The following is a 25385-nucleotide window of genomic DNA, read 5'->3' on the forward strand; positions in this document are numbered from 1 at the left end:
GTACGTTTGTTGCCACCATGCTTTTCAAAACATTTTCTTTTTACTTGAGTCCTTCGTATCAGCTCCTCATTTCCCCTCTCCCTTCCCCACCCTTCCTCCCTCATGAACCTTGATAATTTATAGATTATTATTATTGTGTCATCTCTTACACTGACCGATGTCTCCCTTCACCCACTTTTCTGTTGTCCATGCCCCTGGGCGGGGGTTATAGATAGATCCTTGTAATTGGTTCCTTCTTTCTCCCCCACCTAACCCTTTACCCTTTTGGTGTCACTGCTTTCATTATTGCTACTGAGGGGTTTCTCTGTCCTGGATTCCCTGTGTTTCCAGCTCTTATCTATACCTGTGTACATGCTCTGGTTTAACTAGATTTGTAAAGTACAACTGGGGTCATGATATTGGGGGGCAGGAAGCATTAAAGAACTAGAGGAAAGTTGTATGTTTCAATGGTACTATACTGCACCATGACTGGCTTGTCTCTTTTTGTGACCTTTCTGTAAGGGGATGTCCAATTGTCTACAGATGGCTTTGGGTCTCCCCTCTGCACTACACCTCATTCACAGTGAAATAATTTATTGTTCTCGGTCTTTGATGCCTGATACCTGATCCTGTCGACACCTCATGATCACACAGGCTGGTGTGCTTTTTCCACGTGGACTATGTTGCTTCTCAGCTAGATAACCGCTTCATGCCTTTAAGACCCCAGATACTATATCTTTTGATAGCCGGGCACCATCAGCTGTCTTCATCACATTTGCTTATGCACCCATATTGTCGTCAGTGATCATGTCGGGAAGGTGAGCATCGTGGAATGCCAGGTTATTAGAAGAAAGTGTTCTTGCATTGAGGGAGTACTTGAGTACAGGTCTGGGTATTCATTTTAAAGAAAACAGACCGGTAAAACTTTTCTCCTGCAGAGACACTGAGTGGATTTGAACTGGCAACCTGTCTAGCAGCCAAACACTTAGCCATTGTGCCAGCAGAGCCCCTCCTTTAGATTCTTGAGGAACTCTAAAAGCCTTTGGAAGTACTGAGGGGCCAATCTGGTTAAAACAGTGCCCTTTTGTGATTTATGGCTACTAAGGAGACCTGATGCTACAGTGGGTTACACATTGAGCTGCTAACCACAAACTCAGCAATTCAAAGCCACCAACCACCCCACAGGAGAAATATGAGGCTTTCTACTCCAATAAACAGTTGCCGTTTCATAAAAACCCAGAGAGGCAGTTCTACTCTGTCACATAGGATCATTGTGAGTTGGAATCGACTCGATAGCAATGATTAATGTGTGGCTATTGTTCACACAGTATAGTTGACTGTGCGGGCCATAGCAAACTACAGATAACCTTAGGGAGAAAGGGACTCCCAGAACACTTAATTGCATTCATGCGGAAACCTGTACTTAGAACAAGCGAACACTGCATGTTTTAAAATCAAGAAAGGTGTGCCTCAGGATTGTATGCTCTCAAAATACTTAGTCTGTATGCTGAGAAAATAATCAGTGAAGCTGGCTTAGATGAAGGAAAATTTGGCATCAGAAATGGAGGGAGATTTACGAGGGCATACCACCACCACCACCACCCCAAAAATGGAAAAAACATCTGCTGAGTGTAGCTTTTGTAGTACGCATTTTTCTAGCTAGCTGAGGATAGAGCAACTCGCTTTGAGTTAGTGCACCCAGTGACATCACCTGGGAAGGTTCTCTGTGGTCACAGTGAATTTTTTTGTAAAAGCAATTTCTCTCAAACCTCATTTATTGTGAAGGCCAATTTAAGAGAACAGCATGCGGCTGTGAAGTTTTGTTTCCTGCTCAGGAAAAATGCCGCAGAAACTGCTGTGATGTTGAAGGCAGCTTACAAGGACAGCAGTGTGGGGGAAACTCAATTGTGTGAGTGATTTTCTCATTTCCAAAAAGGTGAAATGTCGATTGATGACAAACCTCATTCTGGATGTCCGTCAATTTACCGAATGGACGAAAATGTTGACAAAATTCATGCACTTGTGTTCGAAGACTTAGGACAGTGGACCATTGAAGGCATGGGGAAGTTATCTGGACTATCTTGGACCTCAATTCAGCAAATTTTAATGGAAGATTTGCAAATTAAAAGGGTAGCTGTGAAATTTGTGCCTCAGGTTCTGACAGAGCAGGAAAAGGAGCGTTGAGTGGAAACATGTTGGGCTTTGAAAGAACAGCTCCTAAGCGAACCAGACTTTTTCCCCAAGGTCAGTACTGGTGAGGAGACATGGTGTTAAACTTATAACCCTGAAACCAAACATCAAGCAAGCCAGAAGTCAAAGATCAAGTTGATGCTCATTTGTTTTTTTGATTTGAAGGGGATAGTGCATTTGAAGTTCATTCTACCTGGTCAGACTGTTAAGCTTTCTATTTAGAGGTTCTGGAAAGATTGTGTAATAGTTTGTGACAAAAAAGGCCTGATTTGTGGCTGATGTCGGATCAGTTTTGCCACCACAATGCACCTGCTCATGCAGCCATCTCAGTGTGCCAGTTTTTGGAGGGAAAAAAGAACCAGCTTGCCTCTCTTACCCCATGCACCTTACTCACCTGACCTTGTTCCATGCAACTTCTTTTTGTCTCCTCAAATGAATAGGGACATGAAAGTATAGTGATTTGACAGCATAGAATAGGTGGAGAAAAAGCGAGGGAAATGCTGTCAGCCATCCAAACAGATAAGTTTGTGAAATGTTTCCAAGAATAGAATTACAGGCTTGACATATGCATTAAGTATAATGTAGAGTACTTTGAAGGTGATAAGGTTGTTTTGGAAAAAAATTAAATATATCTTTGGGGGGGCTGATTCTGGGGGGTTTTTTGGTGGGGTACCCTCTCATATTAATAACCTTAGTTACGCAGATGACACAACCTTTGTTGCTGACAATGAGGAGGACTTGAAGCAATCACTAATGAAGATCAAGGGTTGCAGCCTTCAGTGTGGATTACAACTCAATGTAAAGAAAACCAAAATCCTCACAACTAGACCATAAGGTGACATCATGATAATTAGAGAAAAGATTGAAGTTGTTAAGCGTTTCACGTTGCTTGCATTTACAATCAATGGTCATGGAAGCAGCATTCAAGAAATCAAAGAATGCATTGCATTGGGTAAATGTACAACATAAGACTTCTTTAAGATGTTACAGAGCAAAGGCGTTACTTTGCGGACTAGGGTGTACCTAACCCAATTCTTGGTATTTTCAGTAGCCTCATGTGAAAGTTGAACATTAAGTAAGAAAGACCAAAGAAGAAGCCATGCATTTGAATTATGGTGCTGGAGAAATATTGAAAGTACCATGGAATAAACAGATCTGCCTTGGAAGAAGTGCAACCAGAATGCTCCTTAGAAGCAAGGATGGTGAGACTTCATCACACATATTTGTCAGGAGAGAGGCATGTCCCAGGAGAAGGACATCATGCTTGGTCAAGTGGAGGGGCAGCAAAAGTGACGAAGACGCCTGACAAGGTGGATTGACACAGAGGAGGCAACAATGGACTCAAATATAGACACCACTGTGACATGGCACAGAACCAGACCATGCTCCCTTCTGTGGTACATAGGGTAGCTGTGGATCAGAACCAACTGGAAGGTACCGAACAACAGCAATAAATGGTCAGTACACAAGGAGCCCTGGTGGCATAATGGACTACGAATTGACCTGCCATTCATAAGACTAGCCATTTGAACTCACCACTGGCTCTATGGGAGGAAGATGCAGCTGTTTACTCCTGAACAGATTTAAAGTGTCTCAGAAACTCAAATGGGACAGTTCTGCACTGTCCCATAGGGTCAGTATGAATCAGAGTCGGTTCAACAGAGCTGTTTTTGGGGGGTTTTGTTCGGTACACATGTACTCAAAGCATGAGACTGGTTACTGTCTAGCCTGACTCAGAGAACCCTGTTTGTGTCAGAGTGGACTTCTCCTTAGGCAGCGGTTCTCAACCTGTGGGTCACGACCACTTTGGGGCTCCAACGACCCTTCCATAGGGGTCGCCCTATTCATAACAGTAGCAAAATTACTGTTATGAAGTAGCAATGAAAATACTTTTATGGTTGGGGGGTCACCACCATGTGAAGAACTGTATTAAAGGGTCATGACATTAGGAAGGTTGAGAACCACTGTCCTTAGGGTTTTCAGTGGCTGATTTCTTTTAAGATAAATTGGCCTTTTTCCTCAGGTCACTGTGGCTGGTCTCTAGCCTCCACAACCTTTTGGCTCATAGTTGAGCACATTAACTGTTTTTGCTAACGAGGCAGTAGAAATAGATTTATTTTAGAACTGACTCTAACTACCAACTATGATCAGATTTCTAAAGCCCTTTCCTTGTACTGATTTCAGAATGCCCATCACTGTTGAGTAACACAGACTCTGGAAATCCTAGTTGTTAGTCTGTAGCAGAGGCTTTCAAGCTTTATAATGAATGCATCAGGAACTCCTGGACAGGTTTTTCAAACTCGGATTGCTGGGTGGCTCCATCCCTGGAGTTTCCGATTCATTCAAACTGAATAGAGACAGGGGAATTTTTGTTTCTAATGTGGTTCCTATTGGAGAACCACTGCTCTATAGTTTATGCTTTCTGACCACTGATTACTAAAGTCATTGTTGTTAAAAACTCACTGCCATCAAGTCAGTGCCAACTCATAGCAACCCTATAGGACAGGGTAGAACTGCCTCTCTGAGTTTCCCAGACTGTTAACTATTCATCAGAGTCAAAGCCCGGTGAGGAGTGACTGGTGGGTGCACACTCTTGACCTTTTGGATCACAGCCCAATGCGTTAAGGCGCACCTTATTTCTGGGAGCTCATGGGAGAAGATTAAAGACAGGAAGGGTGGGGCTATGATAGGAAATTACCCATTTGCCCACTGTATGCCCCATGCCTTTTCAGAAGAGTCCCCAATCCTATTGTATACACTCAGAGAAAATCGTGTTTAATTTTGATATCACTTTTATGATGGGGTGTACAAAATACTTAAGAGTATTCCTGCTAATTTCATTTACAAACTCTAGGAAAGCACTAAATAGACGATCTCTTGGAAACGGGTCATTTTTCTTGCAATATACTTATCATAGAAGTATGTATTCTGAAACATAGTAAGCCTTGGGCATTTCTTTAAGCTGAAAATGTTGTCATTGTTGTTTCTTTTATATTGAGTCATAGGGCTGTGCTTGCAAGCTGATAAGAATATTTTTTTTCCTTCTTAACTAAATGTAATAGTTTTAAAGCCAATTGAGGTTAACCTATTCGGAATCATGAGGCAAAATAAAACAAATTTGGTGTGTAGTTTACTCACAAATTTTTTAATTTAAAGAGAAGAAAACACATAGTCTATTTTACAAGGTATGGAAGTAGAAATTCAGGATTCGGTGGTGGTTTTCCACCCGTCTTAATCTGTCTCCCGTCCCATGTTCACACTCATTCATCCAAGACAGCTTGGCCCATATGAAAAGCCATCACTGTGTATTGTGTTCCTGATAGGTTGAGTTCCTCACACTAAATCTCCCGTCTGCATCGTTTATTGTTTTCTGGGAGAGTGACATGTCAGTAAAATTTTTGTATCTTATTCATGGAATATGAACAACTGAAGGAAGGGGTCTAGGGGCGCCATGAGATAAGCACCAGGCTACTTAATTACCAAAAGTTTAGCTATTTGAACCCATCATGGGAGAAAGATGAGGCCCTTTCTGCTTCCCTAAAAATTTACCACCTTCGTTACCTAATGCAGCAGTTGCTGTGTGTCAGAATTGGTTCCATGGCAGTGGGGTTTTTGGGAAACAGCCAAATACCCCGCCACAAGGCAGCAGCATCTTCTACTAATGAACAGGCCTTGATCTGTCCATGTTCTGTGCTGTGTGGCCTCCCAGGCTAGAGTGTAGCTTCGCATTGAAAAATTGCATCTTTACTCTGCAGACAGCTCATCTGGATGATTTAGACAAACAGATTTGGACATTAAAAATTTTCTCAGTAACATTTTACGCTGCCAGTGTAAATACAACCATAATCTCACCAAATTTAAGGTACCGTCACAATTGGTTATGCGCCATTGGTGAAAATTTAAAGCATTCATTTTAATGATGGAGTACTCAATATGTTATGGAATATTACACTCAATAAAAAACACCATATACCCACACTGCAGCTCATCAATGAATGTATTACGTGTTTTATTGGAAACATTAATTTTCCCTTTAAGTTAAGGAAGGCCAGTCAACCTCATATTAGTCATTTGTTCTTTGATTCATTCATTCATTCAATTACCAGGCATTTCCTCCCAGGCTACAATGTTGATGATACCCTTCATAATTGCAAAAGACTTCTGCCATTCCCTAATTAGATTGTGATGTTCACCATATGTTTCTTTGATCCGATCACCTGCCTCACAGCCATAAAATTAGCTGCTGATTTTTTTTTAGTATTTTTGCAGTACCTCAAGTACTACCCCCCTTTAAAAAAACCTTCTGGATAAATACTACTAATCAGAACATTATATAATATCTAAAAGAGAGAGACCAGGGTGGAATTAGCAGATATATTGGCAAGTACTGCCCCATTGGAGTAGAAGAAAGCATAGCCCCACATACTTGTATACTGGCATGCCCTGCCCTTCACAAGCTGACCAGCCGTTGAAAATGGACATGGGGCGGCAGCCTCAAAAAAGTTTGTGGGAAAAATGGAATTGTAAAGTAATGAGATTTTTCACAAACTTTTTTTCATTTGATTGTTTGAGATGAATTTGTCACTAAAGATTCCAAGTCTATTTTCTTCCTTTCTTTTTTTTAAAGCCCCTCAGACCACTATGTAAGTTTGAGGAATACGAAATTTCCCATGAATTTTATGAAACCTTCTCTTACATTAATTATAGCATTTGTATTTAAATGGATGTGTCTCTTAAATAGAGAAAATAGGGTGTTACAAGATAAAACTGAACAAAGGGTAGATGAGATTACTGAAACTGTAAACATGAAAAGAAAGGCCTAAGGCATTAAAACCCTGAGGATAGTCACCTGTGAAGAGGTCAATGCAGAAAGAAAGAGCCCTGTTGCTATAGTAATAAAGCTCTATGGGGCTGGGAGTTGGTGAGGGGGAGGACACACCTCACTGAAGGATTGATAGTTTGAGCCCATCCAGCCACTACTGCTTGGGAGAAAGATCTAGAGATCTGATTCTATAAAGATTATAGTTTAGAAATCCCCCTAGGGCATTTCTCTGTCACATGGGGCCATTATGAGTCAGAATTGACCAACTGCACCGAACAACACATCATATAAAAGCTTGCAGAAAAAGGGAAAAGAGTAGCCTTGCAGGTGGAAAACAAGAACCAAGAACTCTTAGGTAATAGAAGCCAAGGGGAGTTTCTCAAAAGCCCATACGCTGTGAAGACACCTAAGCAAAGCTTGAGCCACCGAAATCAACATCACCTCCAGTCTTTCACTTCTCTGAGCTGACACCCCCACCCCCCATTTAAACTAGGAGCCATTTTTTAGAAATTATATCTGGTCACTAATTTATGGGTGGTTCATTGCTGGGAATTATGGAAGTATTTCACTACTAAACTATACTGAAACACACACACACACACTAAACTATACTGAAAAACACACACACACACACACACACACCCTCCCTTTAGAAATTGGGCTTCCAAAATTTATGGGCAGTTCATTGCTGGGAATTATGGAAGTATTTCACTACTAAACTATACTGAAACACACACACACTAAACTATACTGAAACATACACACACACACACACACACACACACACCCTCCCTTTAGAAATTGGGCTTCCAAAAATTTTTAAGTATTTGCAGTACTGTTCTACACCCAGAAATACGATCTCTTCCCAGAGACCAAAAGACAAAGTATTCTTACTAAGCATAGCCAGTCCCTTTAGAGAGGTCAGGAACCTTTCTTAAACCTCCACCAAGATTGCTCGGCATTAACTTTGCCAGGAGATTAGACTTCTGTGTAGAAAATAGTTCTTCCTCGAGCCTCAGTGTGCCACACACCACATTAAGCACAGACGATTTGTTAATGACCAAGCAAACACAGCATCGTGTTGCAGAGACTCAGAGCAACAAAAATGACAGCAGAGGGAGCCAATGGAAGAACGAGAAAAATACAGTCTCCCGAGCTCTGCAGGCTGTGCAGCTTGCCCTTCAGAAACACTGGAGGGTATGGCTTTATTGTGTGACAAAATTAATACTCTGCAAATTATTATTCGATTTAATAATTATCATTCTCAGACATGGTAGTTTTAATGCCATTTGATATCAGTATGTGGTTAATTTGGGGGACTGTTCTAAAAGGGTTGATATTTATTATTAGCATTAATAATGACAAATCATTCTTAACTAAGAATTATATCATATAGTGAGAACATAATAGGAGCCAGCCTTGTGTTAAACCCTTCACACAAACATCCAATCTAATTTGCACAACAGTAATACAGGCCAGGTATTTGAAGAATGAGGCTCAAAGCCCTAATTATTTTTGCTTCACTTCCAACGAGCAGACAGTAATGGATCCATGTCTGTCTGGCACGAAAGGCTGTGCCCTTCTATTATCCAGCCTTGACTCGGGCCCTGGTGTTTGTGTTCAGTCCTTTATTTCCTTAAGTTGCTAAAAGGCAGCTGTATTAATGTGTTTGTTTTCTCTTAGTCTAGAGATAAGGTGAGCAATTGAATTCAACCTGTCTAGGAAAGAGAGAAGTGATATTTGTCAATGAAAATTCAGCTAGAAGAAAATATTCCAAGCCTTCAGAAAGACTCAACCCCATAAGTTTATCTTCTTAAGAAAACCTGAATCAGTGGGATGAATAGGACACAGCCCTTCAAACTGATGGGAGTTAAGGAAAAATCTTCCAAAACTTAATTGACTGGTGGCTTTTAAATGTCTCCCCAAAGCCTCTTACAAAGCACACTCCCAACAGCCAGCACCCCAGTCGCTCCTTGAGTGGTCAACAACTCTGGAAATCCCCAGTGGAATTTGACACCTTCTGTAATGGCACAAGGAGCCCTGATGGCATAATCGGTTACATATTGGGTTGTTAATCACAAGATCAGTTCAAAATCATCAGCCATTCCGAGGGAAAAAGATGAGACTTTGTAATCACATAAAGAACTACTCTCAGAAACCCAGAAGGCTGTTCTACCCTATCTTCCAGGGTCGCTGTGAGTCAAAGCTGACTTGCTGGTAATGAATTTGGTTCTGGGTAATGATACAAGGAGTGGGTTACACGCTGGACGGCTAACTCCCAGCTTGCTGGTCAAAACTCACAGGTTCAGACTACCTAACAGTAGTTGTGAGGACAGCGCCAAACTGGGCAGTGTTCTGTGCTGTTGTCCACAGGGTCACTACGAGTTAGACCTGACTCACGTCACTTAACAGCGGCAGCAATAAAGATTAACAGCCTCAGACTTCCACAGGGCAGTTTTACTCTGTGCTGCTGTGAGTCAGGATTGACTCAGTGTTAATAAGTTTGATTTGGGCTTTTGTAATGATACGAGGAGCTCTGATAGTGGTAACTGGGTTATGCTTTGGTCTGCTAACCGTAAGCCCCCCTAGGGGAATCCACCATTCACTCTACCAGAGAGAAATGAGACATTTTCTCCCCTAAAGATTTAGTCTCAGAAACCCTAGGGAGCAGTTCGGCTCTGTCCTCTCGGGTCACAATGAGTTGCAATCAGCTCAGTGGCAGAGGGTTTGCTGGGCAGAGATGCAGCCACAGGTGGGATTACCCCCGTAACCAATCCAGGCTCTGTATAAAACCAAGAAAGGGAATTCGAAATCATGAAGAATGGCAAAGCCTAAGAAGAGCTGGCTAATGATGACAGAGCAGTTCCAGGACAGGATTATTTTATGAAGATCCTTTGTAAAAGATACGTTATTTTCAGAACTTTGCTGAGTTAGGCATAAAATTGAAAAAGGAATTTTCTTGTAAAAATAAGAAAGGGAGGGTGCTTTTCATTGTTAGGGTGTCTACTTGCTTTTATGCCAAATTTGTCAGAATCGTCTCCAGTCCCCATCTGATGACTCAGCTAAGTCAATTCTGATGGTAGTTGAATACCTTTTTTTTTTTTTATTGCCTTCTATTATCAGTATCTTTTAAATCCAATCTTTGAACATCTGTGAGGGAACATCTGAGACTGATAACATAAGCAAATTATCCACTGCAACATTGTACACAGTTAGTAATGATAAGATGTACAGAAAAAACATATTACTGATGATAAGACATACAGAAAAGACAAGACAGCCATAAGCGTAGTTTTGGTAATGAGAATACATCATTCGTTAGTCTGAGACCACCTGTATAATTGATGTACTGCAACATTGGTGCTTGCGCCTAGTATTTATTTAAATTCCGAATCCTGATTCTAAAGTCTTTGCATGACTTTAGAACGGGGGTGGGGAACATTTTTTTCTCCCAAGGATCATGTAAATATTGTATCATTAATGGTCCTTACTGGTCAAACATTTCATTAACTCATCCCTACACACCCTTAATGGGTAGCTGGCATGGTCTCTCCGTAGTGGGGTGTGTGATGTGAGCTGGTGTTGGTGATTTCTCAGGTCTTACACGTGCTCAGACGTTCCCCTCCCCTGCTTCAGGGCAAATTCTGTACAACCATGGCCAATAGCTCCTGTCATATTCCCCAGCCATAGATGTTGGATTCTTAAAGAAATATTTGTTAACTGATTTGATACTCTTTTCACAAGAATCCCAGATATGTTTGTTTGTTTAATTAAAATTATTTTGGTAAATGCAACATAACTCTCTTTGTACACTCAGCCGGTTGATAGGTTGGTACTTAAATAGCCATAGAAATGAAAATCTGTGGTTAAAGGTTATGAAGTTAAATTTAATGCTTGAAATGTATAGTTCCTCCTACAACATGTTTGGTGCATTACTATTGCCTGGAAGCTATTGACTAACATGGTTCTCAAAGTGATGCTCTCCATCATGACCCACAGAATTGAAGCTACTTGATGTTTGTAAGCAGCGATGCTCTTGTAAACTATGTTAATGAGCAGTGACACTGTGAATATTTCTAATGTATGTGAATGCAACCCAAAGATGTGGTCTCACACTTAATGTTTCTTATGTGAATTGTTTTCTACATAGATTTCTTCAAACACTTCGCAGTTGGGTGGTGCTGAGCCTGTAAAACGCTGTGGAAAATCTGCACTCTTTCAGTTGGCAGAGGTACATTTCTAAGGATCTACTGAGATACATTCTGGGAGTGGGGAGGGAGGGAGGGAGGTCACAGAACTACGACCATAACGTTGCTCCTTATCCTGTGTCATCTTACCTCTGACTATGTGGTGTCTGTCTTATATTAAATTTTAAACACTAAGAGAGTTAACCTCTAATTTAGGAAAATGGAGTTTTGCCACTAAAAGTCATTCAGTGTGGAAACAGTTTACTCAGAGAGATTATGAAATCTTTTTCACAAGTAGTTTGTAAAAATAAGATCAACTTTTGTCTCTCTCAGCTGGCTAAATTAATCCAGCCTGTGAACACGGAAAACCAGGCTTTCATTTTCCTGTTTTGACTCTCTGAATCCCTAGAAGGTATACTATTTTTAAATCAGGTGGTTGAAGTATTAACTTTTGTTTTCCAGTGGGGAACTCATGACATGTTCTAAGGTCCTTTTTAGTAGCATCTATCAGTTACACATTTGATGTCTATACAAAATGTTGCTAACTATTCCTTTTTTAAGTATACAATGGCTTTCAGAAACCTGTGAGGAACAGACAGTCTCTATTTGATAGGGGGCTAGATGGAGGAGGAGGATGCTAGGGTGGGCAAAAGAATGGCTCTCTCTGCCGGGCTGTGACCGCTCTGCCCAAGGAAACACGTGAAAGAAATGTCTTTAGCACTGGGAAGATACCCTGGTAGACAATGTCTCTTTTGATGAGAAAAATTAGGAGATGCACAATAGATGCTCAGATGTCTTGTACTAACCGTTTTCTTTTTATTCTCTCTATTTTTCTGACTTCCTCCCAGTGAATTTCTTCTCAATTCTTTTGTGGTATGGATATGTACTTTTTTAATTCTTTGAATGTAATGGATAGACATGTCATTAACTAAATATTATAGTAGTTTGTATCGTAAAAATTGAGTTTTTACATCATAATACCACTTCCCATGCATTAAAATGGCTCGTTTCCCAAACAGTGATAATTCCAAATACTGGCAAGAATGTAAAGCAACAGGAACCCTCTCATTCCTTACTGGTGGGATTGCAAAATGATACAGCCACTTTGGAATATATTTGGACATTTTCTTACACAGATAAACAGGGTCTTGTCCCACCCAGCAATCACTCTCTTAGGTATTTACCCAAATGAGCTGCCTGTGTCCACATAAAAACCTACACACAAATGTCTTTGCCAGCGCTCCTCACAATTGTCCCAAATTGTCCCTCAATTGGTGAATAGTTAAGCCATGATCTATCCAAAGAAGGAGCTATTTATTCAGTGATAAAAGTGAGGGAGCCAGCAAACCAAGAAAAAGACATGGAGGTGCCATAAATATAAGTGCTGAATTAAAGAAACGAGTCTTAGAAGACTATGTACTTATGATTCCAACTATACTTCATTCTAAGAAAGGCAGTAATGTCGAGGCAATAAAAAGATCAGGCCTCTCGGGGATTCTGCTGGCGGTGGTGAAGAGAGGAGGGATGAATGGCTGGAGCCCAAGGCAGTGAAACGTGTGTGTATAATACAGGAGTGGTGGAGACATGAACAGCATTTGTCAAAACCAGTAGACCTGTCCAATAGAAAGAGTGAACCCTCATGTAAACTATGTGCTTCAGTTAAGAATGTATTGACACTGGTTCATCAATCAATGGATCGCTTCAATAAAAGATTGTGTGACACTGGGCAGGTGGAGAGGAGTATCTGAAAACCCCTGTACTTTCTGCTCAACTTTTTCTACCCTAGAAAGTAAAATATTTTAATAAAAATATCTAGGACTTTTAAATATCTGTTATCTTTAAATTAACTTTTTAAAGAATAGCCAGAGCTAATTACAAATATTTAAAAAAAAAAAGAAGACCTAGAATAACAAGCCTAAGAACAATAGGACAAACTGACCTTATTTTTTTTTAATTATTTTATTGGGGGCTCGTACAATTCTCATCACAATCCATTGTGTCAAGCACATATGCACATTTGTTGCCTTCATCATTCTCAAAACATTTGCCTCCCACTCTAGCCCCTAATATCAGTTGCTCATTTTCCCCCTCCCTCCCCGCTCCCCCCTCCCTCATGAACCCTTCATAGTTCATAAATTATTATAGTTTTGTCATAAGTTACCCTGTCCGATGTTTCCCTCCACCCTCTTCTCTGCTGTCCATCCCCCAGGGACCTTGTTATTTTGCAATCAAGTTGACCTGCTTCTTATGTAAGACAAGTGCCTACCCAAACAAGAAGCTATAAATTACTGTAAGTCTCTAATAAAACTCTATGGAGATAGCAGGCAGGAGTTGTAAAGGAATCAGATGAGTCAGTGGGAAAGTCCCAATTCCCATACAACTGGAACAACAAAGATCTGGCAAAGAGAGTACCTTCAGAGTGAGAGTTTGGAATGATTTTAAACAAGTCTTGGAAGCCAGAAACCCTACATAGGGTTGCTGTGGGTCAGAATTAACTTGAAGCAGTGAGTTTGGATTTGGTTTAGTTGCCAAAGAGACTAGAAGGTCTTTCTTTCTTTTTTTTTTTATGGTTCAGATGGTATAAACTGTTGAGATAATTTATTTTAAAGAAGTGCTTACTTTGCTCAAATAATATAATTATATGGCCCTCTGGTTTTTCTTGGTTATATAATTGTATATATAATACATATATAAAACAAATATATATGTATATATATATATTGTGTGTGTGTACACAAAAGGGTGTTGTTAGGTCTTCTCTAGTTGGTTCTAACCCACAGCAACCCTATACCCAACAGAACAAAACACAGTGTAGTCCTGCACCATCTTTACAATTGTTCCTATGCTTGAGCCCATTGTTGGAGCCCTGGTGTCAGTCCACCTCCTTGAGGGTCTCCCTCATTGTCACTGTCCTTAAACTTCACCAAGCATAATGTCCTTCTCAGGGAACTAGTCTCTCCTGACAATATAGCCAAAGTCTGTGAGACAAAGTCTTGCCATCTAGCCTCTAAAGGACACTCTGGCCTTACTTCTTCCAAACAGATCAGTTTATCCTTTTATCAGTCCGTGGTACTTTCAGATTCTTCTCCAGCACCACAATTCAAATGCATCAATTCTTCTGCACTCGTCCTTCTTCCTCCTCCTTCCGTGTCCAACTTTCACATACATGTGATGCAATGGAAAAATAGCATGGCTTGGGTCAGGTGCACCTTAGTCCTCAAAGTAACACCCTTGCTTTTCAATACTCTAAAAAGGTCTTGTGCAGCACATTTACCTAATGTGACACGTCTTTTGATCTCTTGACTGCTGCTTCCAAGAACATTCTTTGTGGATCCAATCAAGGTAAAATCCTTGGTAACTCCAACCCTTTCTCCATTTACCACGATGTTACTTATTGGTCTGGTTCTGAGGATTTGGGCCTTACTTACATTAAGTTGTAATCCCTACTGAAGACTACAGTCCCTGATCTTCATCAGCAAGTGCTGCAAGTCCTAACCTTCAGGATGCAAGGCTGTGCCATGTGCATATCAAAGGTTGTTAATAAACCTTCCGATCTTGATACCACATTCTTCCTCGGATATGCCAGCTTCTTTGATCATTTGTCCCAGATACAGATTTAAGAATTATAGTGAGAGGATACAACCCTGGTGCACACTTTTCCAGAATTTGAACCATGTAGTATTTCCTTATTCTGTCCACATGACTGCTTCTTGACCTATGTACAAATTCCTCATGAGCACAATGAAGTGTTCTGGAATTCCCGTTCTTCTCAAGGCTGTCCAGTTTATTGTGGTCCACACACATTTGCCTTGGCATAGTTCATCAAACACAAGTAAACATAGTTTTTGTATTCTCTGCTTTGAGCCAAGATCCATCTAACAGCAATGATAGTCCCCGTTTCGTGTTCTCTTATGAATCTGCCATGAACTGTTGGCGTTCCCTGTCAAAAGACTGCTGCAAACATTGTTGGATGATCTTAAGCAAAAAACTACTTGCATGCAATATCGATGTTACCTTTCTTTAGTTTGAACATTCTGCTGGGTCACCTTTCTTTGTAATGGGTACAAATATGAATCTCTTCCAGCCAGTTGACCAGTAGCTGTCTTCCAGATTTCCTGACATAGGCCACCAGTGAGTGCTTCCAGGGCTTCTTCAGTTTTCTGAAACATTGCAATGGGTATTCCATCAATTCCTGGAGCCTTATTTTTGGCTAACGCATCCAGTGCAGTGTGAACTTCTTCCTTCAGCACCATTGAGTCTTGCGCATATTTCCTACCTCCTGAAATTACAGAGTATTGACTGGCTTATTTGGTACAGTGACTCTATTCTTTCCATCTTCTCTTGATGGTTCTTGTACCATTCAGTGTTTGACCTTAGAATCTTTCAAGATTGCAACTTGAGGCTTGAATTTTTACCTGAGGTCTTTCAGTTTCAGATAGACTGAGCCTGTTCTTCCCTTTTATTTTTCTAATTCTAGGCCCTTGCACATTTTGTTACAATATTTGGCTTTGTCATCTTGGACTTCCCTTTGAGATTCTTCATTCAGCTCTGTGTTAGTCTGAGTAGACTAAAGAAACAAATCCGTGGACACTCATATGTGTATAAGAAAGAGATTTATATACAAGAGCAATTGAACATTGAGAAAACATCCCAGTCCAGCCCAGATCAAGTCCGATATTAGCCCATATGTCCGATACCAATCTATAAAGTCCTCTTCAGACTCACGAAACATGCAATGATGCTGAATGCAGACGATCACAGGCCAGTGGGTAGAAAGTCTTTGGATCCAGTGTCATTGGAAACATCTCAGTGCTGGCAGGGGCCTCTGCATGGCTTCTCAGCACCCAGGGATGCATCTGGGTGGGTCCATGTGTCTTGTCACTTGCAATGTCTCCCAGGGTGTGAGCAGAGAGTCTCCCACCTCCAAGGAGGAAATACCAGACTTCCCAGAATTCTCAGGAGAAGACTATGCCCACACAGAAGCTTCATTGGCTGTGATCCAATTGACAGACTAGACTCCACCCCCTCATAATCCTCTCAAATTGACGATTATATAACTACCACAAGCTCTTCAGCTTCATCCTTTCTTCCATTTGCTGTAGCTACCGTATATATTTATGTATAAACCGCATTTTTCAGCACATTTTTAATGCAGTTTTTGTGGTAAAAGTAGGTGCTTCAGCTGATATTCGGGTTCCCTTATACTCAGGTCTGTACGGTATTCTATAGTAAAGAACAACGTTTAAACTCGCTCCTCATACCCACTTTGATCTTTTCTTTGTTTCCTGTCTCTTTAATGACCTTTTGCTTCTTCGTGAACGATGGTCTGGATGTCCTCCCACAGCTCATCAGGTCTGTCATGATGCATCAGATCTGTTCTTGAGATGTTCTGGAGATTCAGGTGGGATAGACTCAAGGTGGTATTTTGCCTCTTGTGTATTTCTTTCAATTTTTTTAGCTGTATCCTGAACATACATATGAACAATCGACAGTCTGTTCCATAGTCAGCCCCTGGTCTGGATTTAGCGGTTGATAGAGCTTCTCCATCATGTGTTCCCATGGATGTAGTCAATTTGGTTTCTGTGAATTCCATCTGGGGAAGTCGATGTGTACAGTCACCGTCTGTGTCGTTGATAAAAGATACTTACTATGAACACGCCATTGGTTTTGCCAAATTCGATCATGCTTCAAAATCCTCTTCAGCTTCATTTTTATCACCAAGACCATATTTTCCAACTACTGTTCCTTCCTCTTTGTTTCTAATTTTTGCATTCTAATCACCAATAATTATCAATGCATCTTGACTGCATGTTTAAGCAATATTCAACTGAAGTCATTGGTAGAATTCTGTAATTTCTCCTTTACCAGCTTTTATGGTTGGTGCATAAACTTGAATAATACTGTATTGATTTGAGATAAATGTAATCTTGTCACGGATAGTATTGTACTTTATGATGAATTTTGACAATGTCACAGAGATATATAAGTAAAAAAGTATGCTACTAGGGTTCAAATTCATAGGTGTATGCTTCTTTTCAAACATGACTCTGTGATCAGTGGGTGCCTACAGATACGGTCTCTCAGTAATAACTTTATCCTGGTGTCATTACATAAAAAACAAGAGGTCTTATCAACACTGGCTTTGGAGGGGCCTGCTCAGTCAGTTCAGACAGGTCAGCTGGGAAGGTTATGATGGCTATTTGGGGGGTTCCAAAGAGGTCATCTTAATGAATATTCTCAAAGAACATGGTCAATCACAAGTGCTTATTACAGGGGGATTTAACTGAAGGGAAAACTGCATTGGTAGAAAAAATCCAGGAAAGTTGCACTGAGGAATTTTTCCTTTATGACAATACTCTTGCTCATATTTTTAGGGTAACAAGGACTGCCCTCTGAGAATGTTATTGAGAAATCTTATCCCATCCACCTCCATAACCTTTATCTTGTCCCATCAGATTTCTTTGTGTTTCCAAACTCGGACATGTCAAAGGAACATGTTTTCCGTCCTGAGAACACCAGAACTGCTGTTTGGATGTGGTGCAAATGGAAGGGTCAGGATTTGGGAGGAGGGGCTGTTGTTAGCTGCTGTGGAATCAGTTCTGTCTCGGAGCAACCCTGCGATTGTATGACAGAAAGAAACACAGCTGGGTTCTGTACCATCCCCACAATTGCTGTTATGTTGGAGCCCTTGTGCAGCCACCTCTGATAACTCTGCTCTCGCCCCATCAGACTTTTCTACTTGTGCCCAAACTCAAAGAACGGGGGCCCCCAAACAACCTTTTTGACGTGGTAGAAATCCAACAGGGCAGAGTCCTTCAAAGAACCAGCAAGAGGGATATTTTACCTTCAGGATTATATGGCCTAGATGGAGAGGATCTATGGAAAAACAGTAGTGTGATATTTTGGTATTTGTGCTTAATAAAGGTTTCCATGATTTTGTAGCAATACCTTTTGGCTTAATCATGGAGTAAGTGTGTGTGTGTGTACACATACATATAGGCTCAACCAAATGCAGGGCCATTGAGAGTGTGTGTGTGTGTACATACATATAGGCTCAACCAAATGCAGGGCCATTGAGTGGATTCTGATAGAGAGCGAGCCTAGGGAGCCAGGGTAGAGGTGCTCCCTAGGGTTTGCCAAGGTGCCCGGGTGCAGGCTGAATCATCTTTCTCCCATGGAGCAGCTGTGGGGTTCCAGCTGCTCACCTGTGGCTAACAGCCCAGCACCTCATCAACTAATGCCACCAGGAATCCCCACAGACAGGTGAGCCTCAGAGAGAATGTTGGTTTCTCAATGCATGTGCATCGTCCTCTAGTCTGTCAGGGCCCTGGTGGTGCTGTAAGTTAAACATCGTGCTGCTCTGCTCATCAGCAACAGTTCAAACCCATCACAGTTTGCTTCCTGACAGATTTTTAATTGTAGAAACCTTATCTAAGGTGACTATCAGTTGAAATCACCTTGCTGGCAGTGGGTTTTTGGAATCGTCTATTAAATGTATAATAGCATTATGAAAAAAATTTGAAATATTGTGAGAATGACAAAAATGTGGCACAAGACATGAGGTGAGTACATGCTGTTGTTGCAAAACTGGTGCAGACAAACTTGCTCAGCACAGGATTGCCACCAACCTATTTCTTTAAAAGCACAATCAGGCAAAACGCAATAAAATGAGGTGTAGCCTGTATGTTTTTAAATATTAAAAATGCTAAATTGCAGTGAAAACTTTCAGTATTTAATGTGGCTTTATCAAAGTTATTTTGTTAGAAATATCTGAAACTTTGAGGTACTTTGTGCATTGAGGGTTGTCATAGAGGTAGATTTGTCTTTTCATTTCATTTAAATTTAAAAAAAAGGGTTCCCTACAAAATCAGAACTCATTAAAAAGAAGACTCTTCTAATTTGTAGGGCTGCATCCCAAAAATGAAACAGATGCTGTGGTGGAACAGATGTTTGAGTGCTGGTATCATAATTTGAAGGGGTAAAATGACTGAAATAAGCCTATTCCAATTATAGCAAATCAGCTTATTCTCAGGCTTACTTTCTTCAGCACCAGGGAAAAAATATATGCTTTTGATGAAGCAGGGTCGCTAAAAAAATAATTACTCAGAAAATTTTACATTATTTGCTCTACATAAACATGACACCATAATTCTTGTAGAACATATTTTAGAATAGCCTCTTGAAACCTCCCAGTTTCTGACTACACATAAATATGTACACAATGGATTCATCAACATCTCCAAATAACCACGAGTAGAAATAGGTCGCCTTCATTGCTTTATTCTAGATGTATTTGATATTTTTCTTCAGCAAAATGTAATATTTAGGTATTTCTGCTGCCTCTGTAAATAAATGAAGGAAGCAAGATACTGGGGGACTTTTGCTGTTGCCCATAATTGCTGCTGCTTCTAGACTCTGACGATGCATGTTGGGTTCTTTAGAGTCAGTTCCAACTCATAGCATCTCGACAGCACCTAACAGCAATCGAAAGAGACATCTTTAAACTCACCAGATTCCAAATAGAGAAGTACCAAGAAGCCACCTTCTCTTTGAGCCTGACCCTCTGCTTGAGATTCTTTGAGAATGATGGCCCATCCATCATTCCAGGGGTTCTTCTCAATTCTTCTACCACCTCAAGTCAGCAGATGCTGGGTGAGGGCTTAGGGAGAAGGACACAATATTGTAGGTTCTGCAGTCGTTTCTCTGTGTCTGTGGAGGAAAAGAGGGAAGTGTTTGTTGTTTCCTTTTTCACTTCTGCCTTTGTCAAATTAAGTGAAAACAGTTGCAAGGGAACAAAAGATTAGGAGAGGTGCATACAATTGTCTTTTTTTTTTTCTTGAGAAGCAAGATATGTCTCAGACATCAATTCACTGCAGCACCATGTACCAACTTAGCCAGGGAAAAAGAATTGGATGAAGTTGGCAGCAGGGAGCTAGAGACTTGGAATTGCATGGATGAATGAATGACTAGTAACTAAAATACCAGTGTCTTTCTGACCATTAGTAAAAAGCCTGTAACCTGAATTCCGTGAATGCACTTGTCTTTCCTCTGCGAGCCTCCGTAGGCCTCTCTGACCCTTCCAACAACAAAACCTACAGAGCTGTGTCCCAGTCCCAAGTCCACATCCTTTCTAATAGGTAAGCCTACCTATTACACATTCTGTACCTACCTCTCCACTTGGCATCCCATAAAGAGAAGGCATAGCCATAGGTTATCATAGTCTACCTCTGTCATCTCCCCTTATTCCTTAACCCGAAGTAAGGCCAGAGTTAGAGGCAAGGATGGCAAGATTTCATCTTACATACTTTGCACATTTAATCAGAAGAATTCAGCCGTGGAGTGGCATATTATGTTTGCTCAAGTGGAAGGGCAGCAAAACACAAGAACAAGAAAGACATCAACAAGATGGATTGACACAATGGCTACATCCATGGGCTCAGTAAGAGGAACTATTGTGAGGATGTAGCAGGACCTGGCAGTGTTTTGTTCTGTTGTGCATAAAGTCATCAAGGTTAATTGGTGCCACATAGCCCATAAAGACAATATTTATTATTTTGGTGAGTAGTCTTGGGGGTCTTTGGTAATAGAACACTTTGTGAAATTTTAGGGTCTGTTCCCGGTTATTTTCAAGGGATCTGCTCGTCCACCAGAAAGGGAATTGTACCATCGTGGTGCTGGAGTGAGGGAGATGAAAAAACCCAAGTTTGTGTTTGAACCTCCAAGAAATGCACTCTGTTCAGTATATTCGTTAAGTTGTACACGTATTATAATGCATGATGTTTCCCTTTATTTTCAAATTAAATTAGGTCAGGTCATAAAAAGCGCAGTAAAACATGAATTATACTTCAGAATTCTCTGAAGAGGGCAAGATACCTTTAACACTTAAAAACAAACAAACAAACCTGGCTCATGAGGGAAGGGGAAGCGGGGAGGGAGGGGAAAAACGAGGACCTAATGCCAGGGGCTTAAGTTGAGAGGAAATGTTTTGAGATTGATGAGGGCAATGAATGTACAAATGTGCTTTACACAATTGATGTGTGTATAGATTGTGATCAGAGTTGTGTGAGCCCCTAATAAAACGATTAAAAATAAATAAATAAAATGCAACGAACCAAAAAAAAACCCAAAACCCTACATTGAAGATCCAAAATATGTATTCTAGCAAATGCAATATTCAAACTGATTTTCGAGAACCTATTATATGCCTAAAACAATGATTTGGCGGCAGCTACCTCTACATTTCTGAGTTGCTTACTGTCCGGAATACATTCTATGGAACAGGACATTATGAGACAGGGCCGTTGTGCAGCCAGGTTACATCCCAGAGAAACACGCAACACCATTACTGGGAGGGCGGGCTGGCAAGCCACCAGGTGCTGCGCGATCTCTGTGTGTCTCCGAGAGCCCCGCCCCGTCGCTCTGTGCAGTCCAGACTTGCTCCCTCCTACCAATTCGGTTACCGTTCCTTCCTTCATACTTGTCTTCTCCACCCCCACACCTCCTGGGCTTTCAACTTCCAGCCCCGCCTTTCCTCTGCTGTCTCCTCCTCCCCCTTCTCTACCTCCTCTTCTTCCTCCTCCTCCTCCCTGGACGCCTTTCCTGTACCTCCTTCCACCACCCACACAACCTGGTGACCACCACCGGAGGGCCGCGACCCTGATCTGCGCGTCCCCTACAAGGCACCTGGGGAAAGTAGGGGGTAGCCCTCCAGAGGCATTCCCCACGGTGGGGACCATGGTGCCCGCGGTTCCTCCTTGATGTGGGCTTGCTGGACTGTTGGCAGCAGGTGAGCCAATGGGCCCTCCAACCCCCGACACCCCAAAGTTTGGGCTGAAGTGGCACAGCGCCCGTGAGACAGAGAGCTGTTCGTACTTAGCAAAATGCTTGTTGTGGGCTGTTCTCCATGGACGTTTCTGAACTGCGCCGACATATGGGAGACCTGGCGGTGTAGTGGGGGCATCCTGAGCTGCGAACCACCTCTAGACAGCGATGCGAAACCGCCCGTCTCTCTGGGAGATCGATAAAGTCCACACCCGTAGAAATTTAAATGATCAGAAGTCCCAAGGGGTCGTTGTATAGGGACGTTCGGAGTTGGAATCCATATACCCATATACCATGCAGTGGATTCCAACCGCTGGCACCTTTCGGTCAAGTTTCCGAGACCAAATCTTGTTGGGAAGAGCCAGCCTCGCGGTTCTCCTGAAAGGGGCTGGTGGATTTGAACTGCCTGTATTTTAATTTGCAGTCCAGGGTTTATCCCATAGTGCCACGCGGATTCCCTGTGGACAGATAGCGAGGTTTCAAAAAGTTCTTCAAAAAATTCCTTCATCTTTTAATATGATTTCCCCGCATTTTTTTTTCACCCCCTCGTTTCTGCTGTGGGACTGCTGGGCGTTGGCGGAACATGCTAAGCAGCGCGCATGCGGGTGTGCACCGACTCCTAGTATGAAGCGGAGGCCCAGAGCACTTGTTTGGAGAGTTGGTGGCGGGGAGGGACGAACAACAAGAAGGAAAGGCATTGCGGAAGAGCTGACGGCCCTTTAAAGCTGATTGGTTGGAGTAGCGGTCGGAAGGCACACTTGACTATCAAGTACAATTTGGTGTCTTAGAGGAGTAAGAGCCTAGAATATTATTGCTGTCTTTGCTTTACGTCTCAATTTTCAAAATAATTGTACCAGTTTTTCATTTGCATTAATCCAAACCCAAACTCGCTGCCGTCAAGTCATTGCCGGCCCATAGCAACCCTAAAGGAGAGTCGAACTGCCCCGTGAGTTCCTCAGAGTCAAACTCTGTAGGAGGCAGAGTAATTACCTAGGAAGATCATGATGGCCAACATTGAGTGCCTAACGTACGCTGGAAGAAAGGTCTGGCAGTTTACCTATGAAAAAAAAAAACAGCCAATGGGGGCAGGGCAGAAAGGGCGGGGAAACCCTGTGGCCAGCGGTGTGATCCCATTATGTCTGGGATCACCCTGAATCAGAAGTGAAAAACAGCAGCAGCAGCAACTGTGCGATGTGTTGTCCCAAGGACTTTACATGTATGAACTCATTTAATAACCACAGTAGTTACTGTTGTGCATTTATGGATTAAGAAACAGAATCATAGGGAGGTTTTGTGAATTGTCTAACACCATGTGGACAGTAAGTGCCAGGGGTTAGGTAGGAACTCGGGCAATCTGGCTCTGAAACCTGTGTTCTTAAAAACTGGGCATTTCTCGTCCTTGTTTTAGATGACTAAAAGACTGTGCGAGTTCCTTATTATATGAGTCTGCTTATTATAGAAGTATCTATGGAAGACAGTTACTCCTACACATATGTATATGGCTGAATAAAATGACAGATTGTTCAAGATTGCTGTCAAAGAAATGGAGCTGATATTTCCTTTTTTAAAAATGTCTTTACTTTTGAAACTACCAAGATACAGTTTACACCCTTATATAAATATCTCCCTGTGAATGTGTTCTGGAAGGTACTGTAAGGGTTGTAAGAAACTATAATATATAGTTTATATATTTGTATATGGGTTTTATATTATGTGTATATATATAGTTTATATTATACATAGTTGCAGAGGGATTAAAAACCAAACCCACTGCCATCGAGTTGATTCTGATTCATAGCAACTCTGTGTAGGGTTCCCAAGGCTTTTGTGAGTCTTCATGGGAGCAATCTTGTCTTTCTCCGAAGGAGAAGCTGGTGGCTTTGAATCACAGGCTTTGTGGTCAGCAGACCAACACTTGCCCAACAGCGCCACCAGGCTTTAAATAGAAGAAATGAATAATGCAAGGACTTTGACAGGGAAGTAGGTAATGAAATAACAAATCTCCACGAGTGATGAGTGATACAGAAAGTGAATTTGTTCAACCAGGGAAAGGAGAAAGCAATATGATCAGGAGTGTTCTGAGGACCAAGCACTGAGGAGAGACCTTGAAGAGGGTTCTTGAAGAAGGAGGTGCTTAGAAGCAGAGGTTGAAACTGGCAGCATTTGCGCCCATTTCCAGCATGCAGTCCAGACCCTTTACTGAAGCCTCGTGTTCATTGACCTGAGCCATATTTTACATTTGAATTAATGACTGGTGTTTTAGAATTAGGTTTCAAATAAAAACATTTCTGACTTTTTATAAAAGTGTAGAGGAAACACTGGGTCAGCCTTCCTACACACAGAGGGTCGCTCTGAGTCAACATCAACATGATGGCAGTGAGTTTGGTTTAGCTGTATTGGCCAGAGCTCCTTAGAGACTGCCCCCTCGAGAGGCACTTGCTTTTCAAATGCTGACATCATTTTTCCTTTCCCCATTAACCCCTCACCTTGAGATCGACAGTTCTTCTCCTCCTGCACTAGTGCTTGCCCTGCCCTTCTCTATTGTACCTGAGCATCCATAGATGGTGGAGATGGTGACCTCTGCATAATTAAATGGCAAGTAGCAGGAGCTCAAGCAAACAAACAGGAGAGACATGGATGCCGGGATGTAATCAGATTAGCAAGCATAAAGGACAGGCTAGGAAATTTTGGGGAGATGAAGGGTGAGATAGAATTGGGAGGGTGTTTAGTGCAAAGCAAAGACATGTATTTGAAAGGTATAAGGAGCCATTGAAGGCTCAAAGACTAAAGCCGTATTTTTTCATTTCACAAGTGAATGTGGAATGTACCCCAATGCTTAGGGTGAGGTCGGTATCCAGGTGTGAGGAGATGAGAGCCAGAATTGGGGGAGGAGTTGAGGGAATCTAAGGCAGGGCAGATAACCAGGAGGTTTCAGGAAATTCAATAGGATTTGATAATTGAGTCTCTATGAGATCATGAGAAGGAAAAAGGACTGGGCACTGAGGCTATGCCTGAAATTTGACCTTTGGCCCTGAGATCTCCTTTAGTAAAGGTGACCAGATTTTAACATTGGTAAAGCAGGACACCAGCGGGACACCGTTGGTAAAACTCATATCCTGGCGAAATAGCCACATGGCAGACAAAAACCGTATACCCTAGCTTGTCGTGCATTCTTTCCAAAAATCGGGACTTTTTAAAAATGCCCCGGGACACGGGAAAAATTGTTAAAAATTGGGACGTCTGGGCACCTTACCTTTAGTACATATCTAACTGAAATCTAACTGAGGAGGAAAGCCTGCTAGGAGAGATGAAGGATGCTAAGGAAAAAGGATAATGGAGGCAACCCAACATGAGAAGCGTCACCAGGACTGCTGAGTGTCCTGTGA

The 25385-nt window shown here is 41.7% G+C and overlaps 1 protein-coding gene across 8 annotated transcripts in view; it reads left to right on the plus strand.

The window, feature by feature from the left end:
* Window positions 1-25385, plus strand: part of BBX (BBX high mobility group box domain containing) — a 317543-nt gene that overhangs the window by 239375 nt on the left and 52783 nt on the right. For all 8 annotated transcript variants that reach the window (XM_045286176.1, XM_045286175.1, XM_045286179.1 and 5 more), the window contains one exon: window positions 11142-11222. In XM_045286176.1, coding sequence (XP_045142111.1) covers window positions 11142-11222 — 81 coding nt within the window. The remainder of the gene's footprint in view (window positions 1-11141; window positions 11223-25385) is intronic.

Source organism: Echinops telfairi, unplaced genomic scaffold (genome assembly GCF_000313985.2).
Source record: "Echinops telfairi isolate 266 unplaced genomic scaffold, ASM31398v2 ScPeMD7_6;HRSCAF=24_0, whole genome shotgun sequence".
In the NCBI taxonomy this organism is placed as follows: Eukaryota; Metazoa; Chordata; class Mammalia; order Afrosoricida; family Tenrecidae; genus Echinops; species Echinops telfairi.